Consider the following 15664-nt stretch of genomic DNA (forward strand, 5'->3'; position numbering starts at 1 on the left):
TATCCCTGAGGTCCATTTCGAGTTTTTCAATTTTTTTCCCCATTCTTTCTTTTATGCTTTCATTTTCCATTCTGTCATCTTCCAGGTCACTGATTCGTTGTTCAACTTCCTCTAGTCTTGTACTATGAGTGTCCAGAATCTTTTTAATTTGGTCAACAGTTTCTTTAATTTCCATAAGATCATCCATTTTTTTATTTAGTCTTGCAATGTCTTCTTTATGCTCTTCTAGGGTCTTCTTGATTTCCTTCATATCCCGTACTATGGTCTCATTGTTCATCTTTAGTTCTTTGAGTAGCTGCTCTAGGTGTGTCTCTTCTGGTCTTTTGATTTGGGTGCTTGGGCTTGGGTTATCCATATCGTCTGGTTTTTTCATATGCTTTATAATTTTCTGTTGTTTTTGGCCTCGTGGCATTTGCTGAACTTGATAGGGTTCTTTTAGGGTTTGTAGACCAGTTGAAGTCCTTATCTCTAATTTATCAGATCTACAGCTTCGTGGAGTACACTTTCTCTAACTAACCAGCAGGTGGCGTCCACGAGCCACCTGTTCTCCACAAGCCAGATCTCCCCTGCTTAGCCTTTTTGGTGAGTGGGGGAGTGAGTCTTGTGGGGCCCAATTGGTGTACCAAGCTTGCGTGTGTAGTTGGTGTTGCCTGCCCTGTATGTGGGCGTGATTCTGGGCAGTTGGGGAGGGGGGGTGGCCCTAACAATCAAATCTCCCTGATGATCCTAGAGTTTTAAAGCTACTGCAATAGTCTAATCCTTCAGTTCAGTCCTGCCACAGTTTGTCTCTGCCACTGACCCACAAGTCTTTGGTATTGGCGTATGGCTCCTGAGACTTGCAAGTGGGCCCCTCTTCCAGGCTGTGCACCCCGGGTCCTCTGTTGAGGGATGACTGTGCTATGTCACAGGTGAGTGCCGTCCCCCCAGGGCAGTTCTGGGCTGCTGGGCTGTGTTGGGAGGCTACCAGTCTGCTCAAATGATGGCTGAATGGGGCTCTGTTAATTCACACTGCTCCCCCTTCCCAGCTCTGGGACATTCAGCTGAGGTTGCAGGGAAGGCTAATGTCCACGCCCAGTTTTGTGGTGTGTGCCTGTTATTTGAAGCACTTCCGTCACACTGGGTTGTCTGGGGCAGCTCTGGGCTATGGGGCTGGCGATGGGCAGGAGTGTTTCCTGTCCACCAGGATGGTGGCTGTGAGCGGACACCCCCCTTTTCTTGGGAAGTTGTGTTGTTTAGTGAATTTTCTCATCACTGGATTATTGCCTTTTGTCTCAGAGCTCTCTTAGTTCTGGTCTTGACTTGACGTGCCCAAATTTCAATTCTTTGAAGCTTTCTGTATTCAGCTTCTTAGAGTAATTGTTTTAGAAAAAGCAAAAAGGATTTAAAAAAAAAAAAAAAAAAAAAAAAAACGGCCCTCCTCAGAGATCTAATGGGTTATTGAAATGCTAATAGACAAAGCAACCAGGACCATTAAGGAAAGGTGTACAGGGCAGAGAAATCAGCCTTGCTTCGGGATTTGCATATGCGCCTCAAGGCCTGATCTCCGCCCTTCCCCTTTCTGTGTTCACCAGAACTCCAAAAATCCTCTGCTTTTATTTTGGAGTTTTTCGTGTTGTTTTTTTTCTATGCCTGCCTCCTCTCTGCTGGGCTGGCTGCTCTCAGAGTCTCTGGTGTCTGGTCTCAGTCTATCTATGGTTGGAGTTTGAATCAGTAGAATGAGTTTCCGATAAGAGCAGCCACTGCAATTCTCCCTTCTCCTTCCTGGAGCTGACAGCCCCTCCTCCCCCGGGACTGAGCCTGGCAGGGAGGGGCGCGGGTCCCCTGGCCGCAAAAACTTACAGATTTCGCTGATCTCAGCAGTTCCACGTTTTCATGAGTGTTGTATGAAGTATGCCCAAAGACAGATTGCTCTGTGGTGTCCAGTCCACGCAGTTCCTGGCTTTTTACCTACTTTCCTGGAGGAATAACTAAAACATACAGCTCACCAGTCTGCCATCTTGCCCCGCCTCCTCTGTCCATTGCCTCTTGCATTGTACTGTTACTTCTTTTAGATTAGTACAGTTCCACTGTTGTTGTTGGATTGATGTCTAATACTCCCTCCAGCACCTAATAGAGTAATGTTAAGGTTCTATTAACTCAGTAAACACTTCCTGAAATGAATGAAGAATGTTGATGGTTCTGGTGTAGCTGACAAATAATATTCATAATAAGTCTGTTAAAATAAAGATAGTTTACCTTGGAATGATTTTACAAGAATCTGCCTCTGTTAGCTTTGATAAATAAAGGAACTGAATCAACATTCAGCTTTCTAATGTAGCTGCAGAATTAATCAGAGAAGATGTCAAAGTAAATCATGGCTGTGAAAATATAGTTTGTACGTCTAAAAAAGAAATCTGCACACCCTTTGGAGGTGAGACAAATATATATATTCAGGCTTTAAGAAGGAATAAGAATTTTTTGGTAGGAAAAATTGATTAAGAAGAGTGTTCATGACTAGTGACTGAAATCATAAATCACATCCATTTTTTCAGCCAATCAGATTACAGATTATGAGTGAGCTTGTTAATTTTTATTTCTTTTACATTAATACTTTTCTCTTCATTCTGGACATTGATTAAAAAAAACTACATTCTTAAGTAATTACTATGGTCTTGGTACCTGGAATTTTTTTTACTGGGAATTAAATAAATGGAGATTCTGTTTTATATTTTGCAATGCACTTTGCTTTGGGATTTTGAGGAGTTTTGCCACCTGTTTTTTCCTCCAGAAGAAAAGGTATTAGATGGCATGATTTTTTTTTTAAGCTTTAAGTCTTGCAAAATTTGGAAAGACGCAATTATACAGTAATATCTGCTATGTTCACTCAGATATTTCCCAAAAATATGGTGATGATAATCTCTTACCTTGCTATAAAGTATAGCACTTTATAGTTTACATAAGGCTCTTTTATAAGGTGTCTCGTTAAATCCTCACAACAACCCTTTGTGGTGGGTGGAATTTTCTGTCTGATTACTTTGATTCTTAATTATGAACTTTGGCTGGTGGTAGTTTCAGCATTAGAGATTGTGAGCTTTTCCAGTTCTGGTGCCTTAAGCAAATTTGCAAGGGAGCTCTGATGTTAACTTTGGCAGGTTTCAAGCCTGCAGATATTGATTGAGCCAGAAGTCGTAGTTGTAAAATGTCACCAGTGAATGTGCAGCCGGCAAAGCCAAGGGAAAACTCATTACTGCAGCTCATCTATAACTTCTGGGTCGGGCCACTCACTACCATCTGGTAAAAATGAATGTTTGAAAACTCCCTTTTATTCTGACAAAAGGTAATCAGGAGAGGTTAACAGTGGATGATTTCTGAGCATTTCATACTGGTTAGATCAATCCTTCCACAAGCTTGGGTTTATGACATTCTGTATGTCTGTCTCAAGAGGTATCAGAAAGCTTTCAAATTATGAAATCCCAAAATAATGATGGGAAGGATTTAATTATGTGTATAACATCTTTTCTCCCCTGTGTTGCATCTCCCTCCCCCAATATTGAAGGTGTTTATTCTGAGAAAAAAAAAAGGCAACATGAGAGGAAGAAGTAAATAGGACTGCTGTCCTGAAATAATCTAAAGATTTTTTAAATATGAGAGTGAGATTAGACTGTTTTATACAGCTTCAAGGAGTCAGGTTTTGGACAAGAGAGGAAATTATAAGATGAAAGATAGCTGCTCAATTAAAAAAAAAAAAAACCCATAAAAAAATGGAGTGATCCAAAGATGGAGGGGACACAGTTTATGGGAAGAAAGTGAGTTTCCTAGAGGTGTTAAGAGCTCCCCAGCCAAATGTTTCAAAGAGAGATAGGAAGTTATGTGTATTGTCTTCTATGGGCCAGACTCTACTTGGCCCTCTAGAAACATCAGCCTTCACATGCATACATATATAAGTACATAAATGCATACATAAACATACCTACATATGTACATAAATGTTTGTGTGAAAGTGGCTATTGTTTCCAGTTTATAGAATGAGGAAACTCTAGCCTAGGAAAGGTAAGTTACTTTCCAAGTAACTGCTAATAAGTAGAGGGGCCAGGATTTGAATTTAGGAAAATCTGACTCCAAAACTCATTTTCTATACAAGATGTCATCATTACAATCAGGTTAGGAATCACTGGCTACTGCAATAATGGCTGCAGCCTCTTTCTGCTGATGGCCTCTAGTTGCCTAAAACAGGGACTAGTATGTGTTCTTATATTTTAATAGTAGCTTTATTTATTTACTGGTTATTTCTTCAACATCCTCTTATTCTTTTCTTTCCCATCAGTCTTGAGTTTGTATAGAGAAGGAAAAGCACTTGTATTCTTGCCCAGTGTGTAATCCAGCTGTGTGACAGGCAAATTGCTTAAACCCACTGGGCTCAGATTCCCCTATTCTGTAAAGAGAGGAATAAACTAGATCATCTCATTCCAGCTCAAATTTCTGAGTCTTTTACATTGTTTGCTATTTAGAAAACAGCACTTCATGTTCTACTTGCAAGGCCCTTCTCTGAAGTTGTCCGAGCTTCTTCTTTTTTTTTTTTTAATTAAATTCAGTTTTATTGAAATACATTCGCACACCATACAATCATCCATGGTATACAATCCACTGTCCACAATATGATAACATAGTTATGCGTTCATCACCACAATCTATCTCTGAACATTTTCCTTACATCAGAAAGAACCAGAACAAGAATAAAAAATAAAACTGAAAAAAGAACACCCAATCATCCCCCCATCCCACCCCATTTGTCCTTTAGTTTTAATCCCCATTTTTCTACTCATCCATACACTAGATAAAGGGGGTGTGATCCACAAGGTCTTCACAATCACACTGTCACCCCTTGTAATCTACATTATTATATAATCGTCTTCAGGAGTCCAGACTGCTGGGCTGGAGTTTGGTAGTTTCAGGTATTTACTTCTAGCTATTCCAATACATTAAAGCCTAAGAGGTGTTATCTATATAGTGCATAAGAATGTCCACCAGAGTGACCTCTCGACTCCATTTGAAATCTCTCAGCCACTGAAACTATTTCGTCTCATTTTGCATCCCCCTTTTGGTCAAGAAGATACTCTCAGTCCCACGATGCCGGGTCCACATTCATCCCATGTAGTGGGGAGGGCAGTGAGTTCACCTGTTGAGATGGCTCAGTTAGAGAGAGAGAGGGCCACATCTGAGCAACAGAGAGGTACTCAGGGGGAGACTCTTAGGCACAACTACATGCAAGTTTAGACTCTCCTTTGCGGTAACGAGCTCCATAAGGGTAAGTCCCATGCTCGAGGGCTCAGCACATCAAACCGCCAGTCCCAATGTTTGTGACAACATCAACACCAGTCCAGGTGAGGATGTCCAGCACATCCGCACCTTCCCCCAGATCCTGTCCGAGCTTCTTAATTCTAGTGAAGAATTCCTGCTTATTATAAGGCTATAGAAGATTTCCTTTGACTTTTTCCATTTTTTAGATAGGAGTGGACTTATTTTTTTCTTCCATTTATGTAAAAGTACCTTATCCATTTTTTTAGCCAGGTAATTTGGAATGTTGAGATGTATTTAGATATACCCCCCCCTCCATTTACACTGTACAGATGTGCTCTTCATACTAATAATTGCACTGTGTGTTTTCTTAATTTATCATAATGATACCATTATTGCTTATTATAAAAGTCTTGTCTCCCCCCACTCCCAAGTCTAATTGAGATTGAGACAGACCATAAATGTGATAATATAAATTGCATGCTCAAAGGAAATGGAGTTGGCTTCATAGTGGAGTTTTAATTTAGGATTCGTTCTGGTGATGAAGCCTCTTCCTATGGTACATTACTTTGAGCCCAATATAACTGCATGTTCCCACAGACCCTCATTATGGCTATAGCTTCTCACTGGTTTTTAATTAAAAAGAGTGGGGAGGAGGGAGAGAAATGAAACCAAAGCTTAGGTTGGATATTGTCTGGGTATGCAGAGAGTATCCTAGGCAGATTGCTTATTTAACTCTTTCAAAGCTTCCTTGGAGATGTCTTGATTTCTATTTCCAGGGGTATTGATGGATGGGTGTTTGTGTGTGTGTGTGTATACAGACATATACATATGCACACACCAGTAGGTGTCAAGATTATTGGAAAGTAAAGGCTTCGTGTATGTAATCTTGAAACCTATTGTAAGCTTTGAGCAAATGGGAATCCTTTATGTATTCTAGAAAGGCTATCAGCTGTGTGGGTTTATGGTGGCAAATGTTTAGTGAGCATTTATGTACTCATCGTCTATTGGATGAGGCAGGAAACCTTAAAAAAAATCCTTAAAGGCTGATGTTCTGCTACATCAGAAGTTAAGAGTTATTCATTTTTTCTCTAGTCCTATGGGCAGCAGAAGCAGAGGAATGACTTAATAATGTTCTTAATAAAGAACAGTTTCTTTTGTCATTCCTTCATCTTGAGGGGTTCCAAACACCTTTCAGACACCAAAACAAATTAATCTCCAAAGGTGACTGGTAAGAATGGCTTAAGACTTTTGGGATTGGTTGTGTAAAACACGAGCAGAACTTGGGCCTGAGCTGTGACCTCTCTGGCAGACTGTGAGTCTTATATTCCCTTTCTGGGTCAGGAGCCCTTTGGCTTTTCTGTAGTGAAATCATTTTGACAACTCCTAGCTTCTTCCTCTCTCACATATTCTTGCTTTGTTTTTTATAACTGATTGTGCTCTCAGGGGTGAATATTGGGTAAATATAATCTAGGTGTTTATTTCTGGGTCAGAATGTTGAGTTAGCGTCACAGTTTATAGTGTGGGCCCTTCACAAATAATCAGGACTTTGTTTTTTTGTGATTCCATAGTTTATTCAATGCTGCTGAAAAGACAGTTCCATTTTGGTTTTATCAGGGAGCAGGAACCCTAAGATGGCAGTTCCCTAGGCCTGTGCTATCCACTATGGTAGCCACTAGCCATATATGGCTCTTTAGCACTTGAAATTTGGCTAGTCTGTATTGAGAATTACTGAAAGTGTAAAATATATACCAGATTCCAAAGAAAATAACAACAACAAAAAAAAATGGAAAACATCACAGTAATTTCTATATTGATTACATGTTGAAATGATAATATTTTGGATGTATTAAATTAAATAAAATAGGTTATTAAAATTAATTTCACCTGTTTCTTTTTACTTTTCTTAATTTCCATGGCTTGCATCAGATCAATTGGACAGTTCTGTCGTAGACTCTAAAGCCCCTTGAAAGCAAGGGGGTGTTTGTCTTTTCCATACGTAAGTCCCCCATACCCAGCACAGTGCCTAAACATAGTTGGCACTTAATAAATAAATATTTATTGAAGGAATGAATACTAACCTTTATTATTCAGAATGGTCAAATTTTAGAAATGCATAGATACTTCTATTTGTAGTGTTAGTGTTTGAAAAAGAGAAAATTAAGGGTTGAAAAGAGAGGAGCAGAAGTTCTTAAAACTTTGTCCTAAGAGAGAAAAATGCTGAAATAAAATGTATCAGGGCCTTTGAATGGCTTACCCATCTTTTGGAGAGAGAGGTGAGAGCTGGTGTGTTGGTGAATGAGCTGGATCAGAATGTCCTAATGGGTTCTGCTATGATCTATCACAGAGTTGTCAGGAGAGGAGCTAAAGCTGAATACCTGTGTGAGGGGAAGCAGGGTTGGAAAAACAGTTGGTGAACTTAGAGATTGTCCTCCTAAGGATGTTGTGCTTGGACCTATTCATAAAAGTTAACAAAATTATTCTTATTTCAGGAATTCACGCTGGCCCTGTCTGTCCCCATGTCCCCATTTATACAGTACACTGTTGCAAACCTGGAGCTGCTACTGGGCCAGCTGATTACTTGAGGACTCTTCAAGCCTTGAATGCTTTAATAATTATTTATTGAATGGCTTAACAAATATTGTTTTGAAAGTAGCCAAGGTCTTGTATGACTTACATTTATGGGCATGGCTTCTTGCCTGAAAATCCCTCAGATCTGTCTCAGTTAGGTTCCTGGAATCATGGTATTCGCAGCCTCTCAAAAAATCAGGTTCAATTCATTGAAAGGACCATTGTTGTCTTTGGGAGAGTTTATTAAAGGATTTTGGGCTTCCTGTCTCCCTCCTTATAGAATAGAACTGTTAACTCCTCCTCCTCCCCAGAGATGTGGTGAAGCTTAAAAGAAGTGCTTTAAGTTCTGCAAAAGGGAAGTGCTATTTCTTTGGAAATTATTAGAAGTAAACATGAAATTCCTCCCCTGACCCGTGAAAGGTTTATTTCAAAGAACTGGGTTGGAAATGTGTGCAAAAGAGACATTTGCCAGTGTTATTTTCATTTTGTGTTTCTTAACTGTGGCAGTGTTTACCTTTCTTCTTTTAATTGTTGTCCACTCCCTTTTCTGTCTGCCCTCAAAGATAAACAATCCAGCAGTCTCCTTTCTGTGGAGAGCTATGGAGCTCAAGCTTTAACTTGGCTGCTGCAGCAGGCTCATGCTAATCAGAATCACAGCAGGGCTTGTTTTATGAGCCTGAAAGAAGTAGTGCTCTCAGGGGACTGAAGCTACCTACCTGCTGGGGAGCTACAGATTTCTAGTTTGAAGACTGCCTGCTTTTTGGATCAAGCAACTTTCCCTTCCCCTTCTCACATGACAACTGTCACCTACTTTTTCTTGTAGTCAGTGGTTACTGGCAGGTTGATTTCTGTTTTCTTTTTCTTTCTTCTTTTTAAAAAAATTTAAAGGGTAGACCAGTAATGATGGTGTAGATTTTTGTAATTTTACGGAAGTAGGGTGTAATCATATGAAGTTATAATCTATTCCAGTGGGTTGGGGAACAGTGAAAAATAGTAGTGCCCCACAAGTCAGATTGTCTAATGCAAATTTTCTAGGCAATGTCATATGCTTAGACTTACTGAAGCACCTGGAATGTGAAACCAGCAGGATACATGAATGTAGAGGGGAATGACTTTCCACACTGGGAGAGTGGAGTGTAGTAACAGTGTGGGTTGTAAGTCACAAGGTGAGATGTGTAACTTATACAGTAGAAATCTATCTGTTATGAAACAATTTAGGCTAGCAGTGAACATGACATTTTCTTCTGTTTGGTAGTAGCATAGTAACATACCACATTGAACACAGCACACTGTTATGGGTGTGTATAACAGATAAAAAGAAACTCAGTGAAAAGCCTAACAAAAATGGTTTATGTTGGGAAAGACGAGATCATGTATATCACCTCATAGTAATGATTTTATATATTTGTTTATTACTGTTATAGTTTAGAGCTCTTTTTTTTTTTTTTTTTTTTTTTTTTTTTTTAGTTTGTTTTGAGCTCTTTCACTTTAAAAGCAACCTTATCAAGTTCACAGGGAAAGGGATCATAAGCTGCATTTGCAGATAAGGAAAGTAAGGCTTAGTGAGGATAAATGAGGAGCCCAAATTGCACCAACAGTAAGCTGAGCTGAATGAAGACATTGGGCCATTTGACGATGGGTGCAGTGCTGTTTCTCCTCATCTTTGAAGCCCATTTCAGTGGTGCCCTGCTTTGTTCTAATTTTAATGAAAAGCAACTGTAAGAACTTCTCCTTGTATTGCAGTGTAAAAAGCAAAATGAGGTTCTAAACAGTACAGTGTAAAGAGTCCTGGCTGTGGAGTCATGAGATCCCAGTTGTGTTTTTAACTGCTGATGACTTTGTGACCTTTTGTAATACTTGACCTCTGGGCCTTGCTTTACTCTTCTGTAAAGTAGGTATTTGGAGTGCAGTAGACCCTTGGGAGTTACGTATGTAATAGTCCTGTTTGAACTACTTATATGTGTCTGTAAAAAAAGCTTTATAATCTTTCTTAGACATGAATTAAAATCACGAGCTAAGGCGTTGGTGTTGGCGGTTGAGTCCTAACTAGTAAATGAGCCTAACCCAGTGTCCCCATCTCAAGGTGGCTTTGTTCCCTGCAATTTCTATATGCACAGGAACTTTTGTGAAGTGGTAAAACTTCGCATATTAAAAAAATTCTGTTTTAAACAAAAGAAGCCAAGCTACCTTATAGGTGACTTTAGTGGTGTATTTATAGTATCATTAAGGGTCTTGCAAACCACTTAGAGCTTTGCTGCAATTTGTGGGAGAAATTAATCCTGTGTTTCATTCTTTGTTTTCTCAGCCCAACAGAGGCACAAAACGTCCCCGGGATGATGAAGAGGAGGAGCTGAAAATGCGTCGGAGACAGGCTGGAACCCGAGAACGTGGCCGCTATCGGGAAGAGGAAATGACTGTGGTAGAAGAAGCAGATGATGACAAAAAAAGGCTGCTTCAGATTATTGACAGAGAGGGTGAGGAGGAAGAGGAAGAGGTAATGTGGCAGGGTGGGATCTGAGATGACTGGCCCTGAAACAGTATCTGTGGAGTCTAATTTTGGGCCAAATACTTCTCAACTACCCACCTTCATCTGTAAATTGGGGTTAAGGATATTTATTTCACAGTATTGATGTGAAGGTTAACTGGGATAATGGAGTTGGGAAGGCATTTTACAAAGTGTAACAAACATTACAGGTACAGTTTTTTAAATTGTTCTGGAGTGCATGCTGTAATCAAGGCCCAAGTGCTGAAAAGTGGGATCAGAGAGGAAGGGGCTATTGTTGTTGACAGGGGAGGGTCTGGGAAGGCTTCCCACACCATTCCAAAGGCACATAGAAGACATTTATATTTTTGAACTTGTGAATTGGCATTTGGTCTAGTCTTTGAAAGAGGGGTAGAACATTATTAAACAGTGGAAGAAGGGCTTTGGGGGCAGAGGAAATATCATTAGTAAAACAACAAAGACGGGGAAATTCAAGGGAGAGCTATGAGATTAGGTATGACTGAAAAAATATGGTTTAGGGAAGGAGATGCCTCGCGGTCATTTTATTTGCTGTTCCTCAAGATGGTTTGGAGCCTTTGCACTCATTCCTGCCTCTGGACCTTTGTAATTCTGCGCCCTTGGCTGGAATGCTCTTCCCCTAAAGCTTTGCATGGTTGGTTCCTTTTCAGTCAAGTCTCAGCTCAGATATTTCCTCTTCAAAGAGGTCTTCCCTGTCATTGAGGTAGTCCCTCAAGTCATTCTCTCATTCTCTTGCCACATTAGTCTGTATATTGTCTTCATGGCACTAATCATGATCTGAAATCCTTATTTGTTATTTCACTTACTTTTTGCCATTTCCTTCCCACTCCCCAAATTGTAAGTTCCTTGAAAACAGGGACTAGGTCTATCTTGTTCGCAGCTTTGTCTGTAGCACTCAGAACAGTACCTAACTCTTGGTAGGTCCTTAATAAAATATTTATTGAATGATAAATGAATGAAACTGAAAAAAGTAGAGGTTTAAAATTAAAATGACCTTACCTTTGTGTCTTTTTAAATCCTTCAGTGTTAACTTGTATGTTATTTCACTCTGGCATTTTGTTCGATATGAATTATGGAAATAGATTCTTAAGAGCCAGCTGTTTTTTGGTTCCCTCAAAGAGATGATGCTAAGTTTGGATTTTAAAAATGAGACTGGAAGTGAATCTGAGAAGAAAAAAAATATTTCATATTCCAAAAAGGTCTTTACTGTGTTATGACAAAAGCTCTCTCTTCATTAGGATTTGTACTGGTGCTAATGTGGGGGCCTGCCCCTAAAAGATCACACTTTGAAAATATTTGGTGGGAGACAGTTCTGAATTTTTGAACTTCCTCTCTGAGGACAGCAGTTCTGCTAGGGCTTAGACAAACAGTGTTTGTGGCACCTCCACCCTCCCTCCTTATCACCAGCTTCTGCTCAATCTGTTAGCCCTGCAGCAGCAGTTAATTGGCAGGTATAATTCCCATATAGAGCAAAGCTGGTACTGGAGGATTAGGATAGTAGCTGTCATGGGTAAGTAGTTTCTAGCCTGGGAGACAGAAGTGTAATGTGGGACCAGCCCTTCTGTTAAGGGACAGAAAAAGAGACTACTTTCTAAAAATGACACATGGAAGGAAGGCTACAAGTCCAGGAGTTATTTTTTCACTACCACCAAAGTCCCATTTGATGAAAAACAAGTGATGTTTGCCCCCTGTAAAGTCACATGAACTTGTAAAATATTATTGTCCTTTTTGTGCTACATCACCAACATTCATCTTTCTGAAATCTCCCTCTGGTTTCTGACATTGAGCTATTGGAGATACTGCTGTGGCTGATGACTAAGACTGATAATTCAGTTTTTCCCCAGTGTTGGGAGAGAAATTAAAGGAGGGAAGACCAAACCCTTGAGAGGCTAGGACTTTGGAAAGCCTATGAGAGCGGTATTAACACTAATATGGCTTTTCTATAGGGTGGGCAAGATGTTAGCTAAGGGAGAAAAAAGCAGTGGATATTGAAGTCACTTGAAAGTGATTTAACCCTTTCCTAGAAATGTAGATTTCTTAATTAAAAATTAAAGCCTAGTGGTATATAGGGTACATTGTGTCTATTACTAATAGTAGCAATATCAGCTTACATTAATGTAAGTAACAAATAGTTTACAAAACCGTTTTATGCACAGTTTCTTTGCGTCATATCTTTGAACTTGAAAGATGCAGCTAACATATTCCTTTGTCTCTTCCCCTCCTCTTCCCTTCCTTTCTCTCCCTTCTCCCTTCCTCATTCTAAATGCTAAGTGGATGAATTCAGGAAAGACTTTAAAGATAGAATCAATTGGCCTTGGTGAGGATTTGAGGAATGTATTCAGGGAAGTAATGTTGTCACATGGCTAGTAAGTTGTGAAGCTAGGTTCATCCTTATTGAGCCAGGACACTGAGTTCAGTTTTTAACACATCAGGGAACCTGTTTTTAAGCTGTAGACCTAAAGGAGGAGGTGGGGACCCAACAGAGTACCTCAGATTCTAGGAGTCATTGATGTAATCTAAGAAATGTTTCATGCCCCAAATAATTTTATAGGTATTGCCTGCTTTAAACTCAATGTATGAAAATCAAAATTTAATAATAAAATAATAGCTAACATTTTTGAGTACTTAATAGAATTACAGGATGATTCAGTGCTTTCCAAAAGAATCTGTTTCAGGTTCTGTTAATAGCATTTGCTTTATTGCCTTTATGTATGAATTAAGGACAGTGACTACAAAGCTAGGAAGCTGGGAATTGGAAGAGTATTAGAGAGACAGTGCATTAAGCACATTGATTTAAAATGGAAAGTAAACTGCAGGTAAAACACTTCTGAAATTTTAGTGTAGATGTTTTTGGGAAAATGATTCAGTTTTCAAAAATTCATGTTATTTTCCTTTGCAGGGATTATTCAAGTGAATGAAGTTTTCTACTGTATGGTCTACTAATTTTTTTTTTTTTGTAATTCCTCTTGGCAAGTTTACTAAATTCTTGAGCTGCATCAGGATTCCAAAGACCTATCTGATTCCCTTCTCAACAGCTAGTCAGAACCAGACACAGTAATGTGTCAAACAGTGACTATAGCTAATTCTTAGCTCACAGGCTCTACAGAAATATGCAGCGGATAGGATTTAGCCCATGGATTGTAGTTTGCAAACCCCTGGTCTGGGGGAAAGATTAAGAGGCACTATCAATGACTCAGACTTTGACCTTGAACAAGTTCTTTTAAACCTCTGAGTCTTATCTAACTTGTATAACAAAGGAGAAAGACAAGATAAATATTATAATAATATTATCTGGTACTGTTGCTTACTAGATACCCTGTAGTGTGCTCAAGAAATGAGTCTTTGACTCCTTAAACTGAATTTCCTATACTATAGATACTGAGCATTTTGTGAGACACCCAAAGGGATACAAAGTGGCATTTAATCTAGACCCTTAACTCACATTCTAGTGGAGAAGACAAAATATGCTTTATACATTAACCCAGAGAGGTAAATGGCCGAGTGAGGCAGAGCGTAAGAGCCCAGTGAAGAACACAGGAAAGAAGTAATGATAGGAATGAGAAATCCTTGTGGGCTGAAGTTCTTGCATTTGTCCTTTTGTACCAGGAAGAACCACTGGATGAAAGCTCAGTGAAGAAAATGATCCTCACATTTGAAAAGAGATCATACAAAAACCAGGAGTTGCGGATCAAGTTTCCAGACAATCCAGAGAAGTAAGGCACTGTTTTGCTGATGCTTATCTCCTTTCTCCCCTGAGGTGTGTTTGTTGGTGGTTTTTGTTTGTTTTTTGCTTTGGATCAGGGGTTAATTATGTGGAGACCCACACATTTCAGAAATTGCTAGGGCTCACAGGCAGTGGTACTTGGGGCTATTGTTTATTATAGCTAAAGGGTACACAACAGGATCAGCAAGGGACAAAGACACATCAGGTGGTATCTGGGGAAATCCATTCATAGATTTCCTGTTTTCTTTCTCCCATTGGGAGGGGTCAAACAGACATGTTCCTTTCTTCAGCAGCAAAATGCTTCAACATCTGTGCAGTGTTTCTGCCCCGGGAAGCACATTTGAGATTCAGAGTCTTAAGGTTTTTATTGGGGGCTGGTCATGTAGGCATTTCTTTTCCAGAATTACCACGATTCCACACCTCCAGAAGGAGAGCAGACATGGAGTGCCCCAGGCAGGCAAAACAGCTTTATCACTTAGGAAATGTTTCAGAAGCCAAGTTCCCAGGTGGTAGCCAAAGGCCAGCCCTGCAAGCAGGCCCTTCTGAAGATCAGCCCTGCTATGTTAACTCTTTTTGCTATGCTGTACCTCTCAAGGCCCAAAGAAAACTGACCATGATTGCCATTAGTGATAGCTTTAATGTAGAGACAAGTGCCACAGGCATATATGGGTGTGACTCCCACCTAATCTTGAATAAGTTACTTTCCCTTTCTTAGTCTCAGATTTCTCATCTGTATAAGGAAATAATACTTCCTCACAGAGTTGTGAAGATTAAATGAGAATATATGGCAAGTGTTTAGCTTGGTACCTGGCACATAGTAGGTACTCATGAAATGGCAGTTAATATGATTGTTGCCGAACTGGCACCTCGGTGCACTGTGAATTACTATAATGAGGAGTCTGGAAACTTGTAGTCAGTCTTGAATCGTAACCAAAGGGATTTTCATACTTATACAGATTTTAGTGTTCTAAGTCCTTCTTTCCCTCCCTACCTTTCTCCCTCCCAGGACATACACTTTTAATGAATCTTAAGATGCCCAGGGCCTCTAGGCCATTAAGAGTTGAATAGCACAATCTTTGCATTCAAGTTTATAGGCTACTAAAGAGACTGACTCTAAATGCAAGGTAGAAAATACATACTTTGAAAGAGGTGGGAGCAGAGTGCTGTGGGAGCATAGCGAGAAAAACAGTGAATACCAAGTTGAGGGGCTATTGAGTTGCTAAATACAGAATTGGTATATTTGAGCTGGGCCTCGAAAGATTTGGATTTTAATAGGCAGAAAGGGAGCAGGAAAACATTCCAGTTGACGTGAATAGCACGAACAAAGACAGAGGCATCGGGGGGCATAGAGGCATCCAGTCTTCATGGCAACCTGATAAGGCCAGTGCTGTTTACTCTGTTCTTCCTGTTCTGCAGATGAGGAGGCAGAAGTAGGAGAAACTGGTTACTGGACCCCTGACTAGAACCCTGTTTGAAAATAGAAGTAGCTAGATCAGAGTTCAGCTTACCCAACACCAGAGTCCTATCAGGTTTTTTGCTGACCTCCACTATACAGTAGCACTTGTCATATTGCA

At 39.9% G+C, this 15664-nt stretch overlaps 1 protein-coding gene across 1 annotated transcript in view; it reads left to right on the forward strand.

Moving 5' to 3' along the window:
• The window catches only part of CTNNBL1 (catenin beta like 1), a 206426-nt gene that overhangs the window by 33823 nt on the left and 156939 nt on the right, over window positions 1-15664 (forward strand). Inside the window, exons 2-3 of the mRNA XM_037811282.1 lie at window positions 10151-10339; window positions 13973-14079. Coding sequence (XP_037667210.1) covers window positions 10151-10339; window positions 13973-14079 — 296 coding nt within the window. The remainder of the gene's footprint in view (window positions 1-10150; window positions 10340-13972; window positions 14080-15664) is intronic.

The sequence above is a fragment of the Choloepus didactylus genome, chromosome 19 (genome assembly GCF_015220235.1).
Source record: "Choloepus didactylus isolate mChoDid1 chromosome 19, mChoDid1.pri, whole genome shotgun sequence".
Classification (NCBI taxonomy): domain Eukaryota; kingdom Metazoa; phylum Chordata; class Mammalia; order Pilosa; family Megalonychidae; genus Choloepus; species Choloepus didactylus.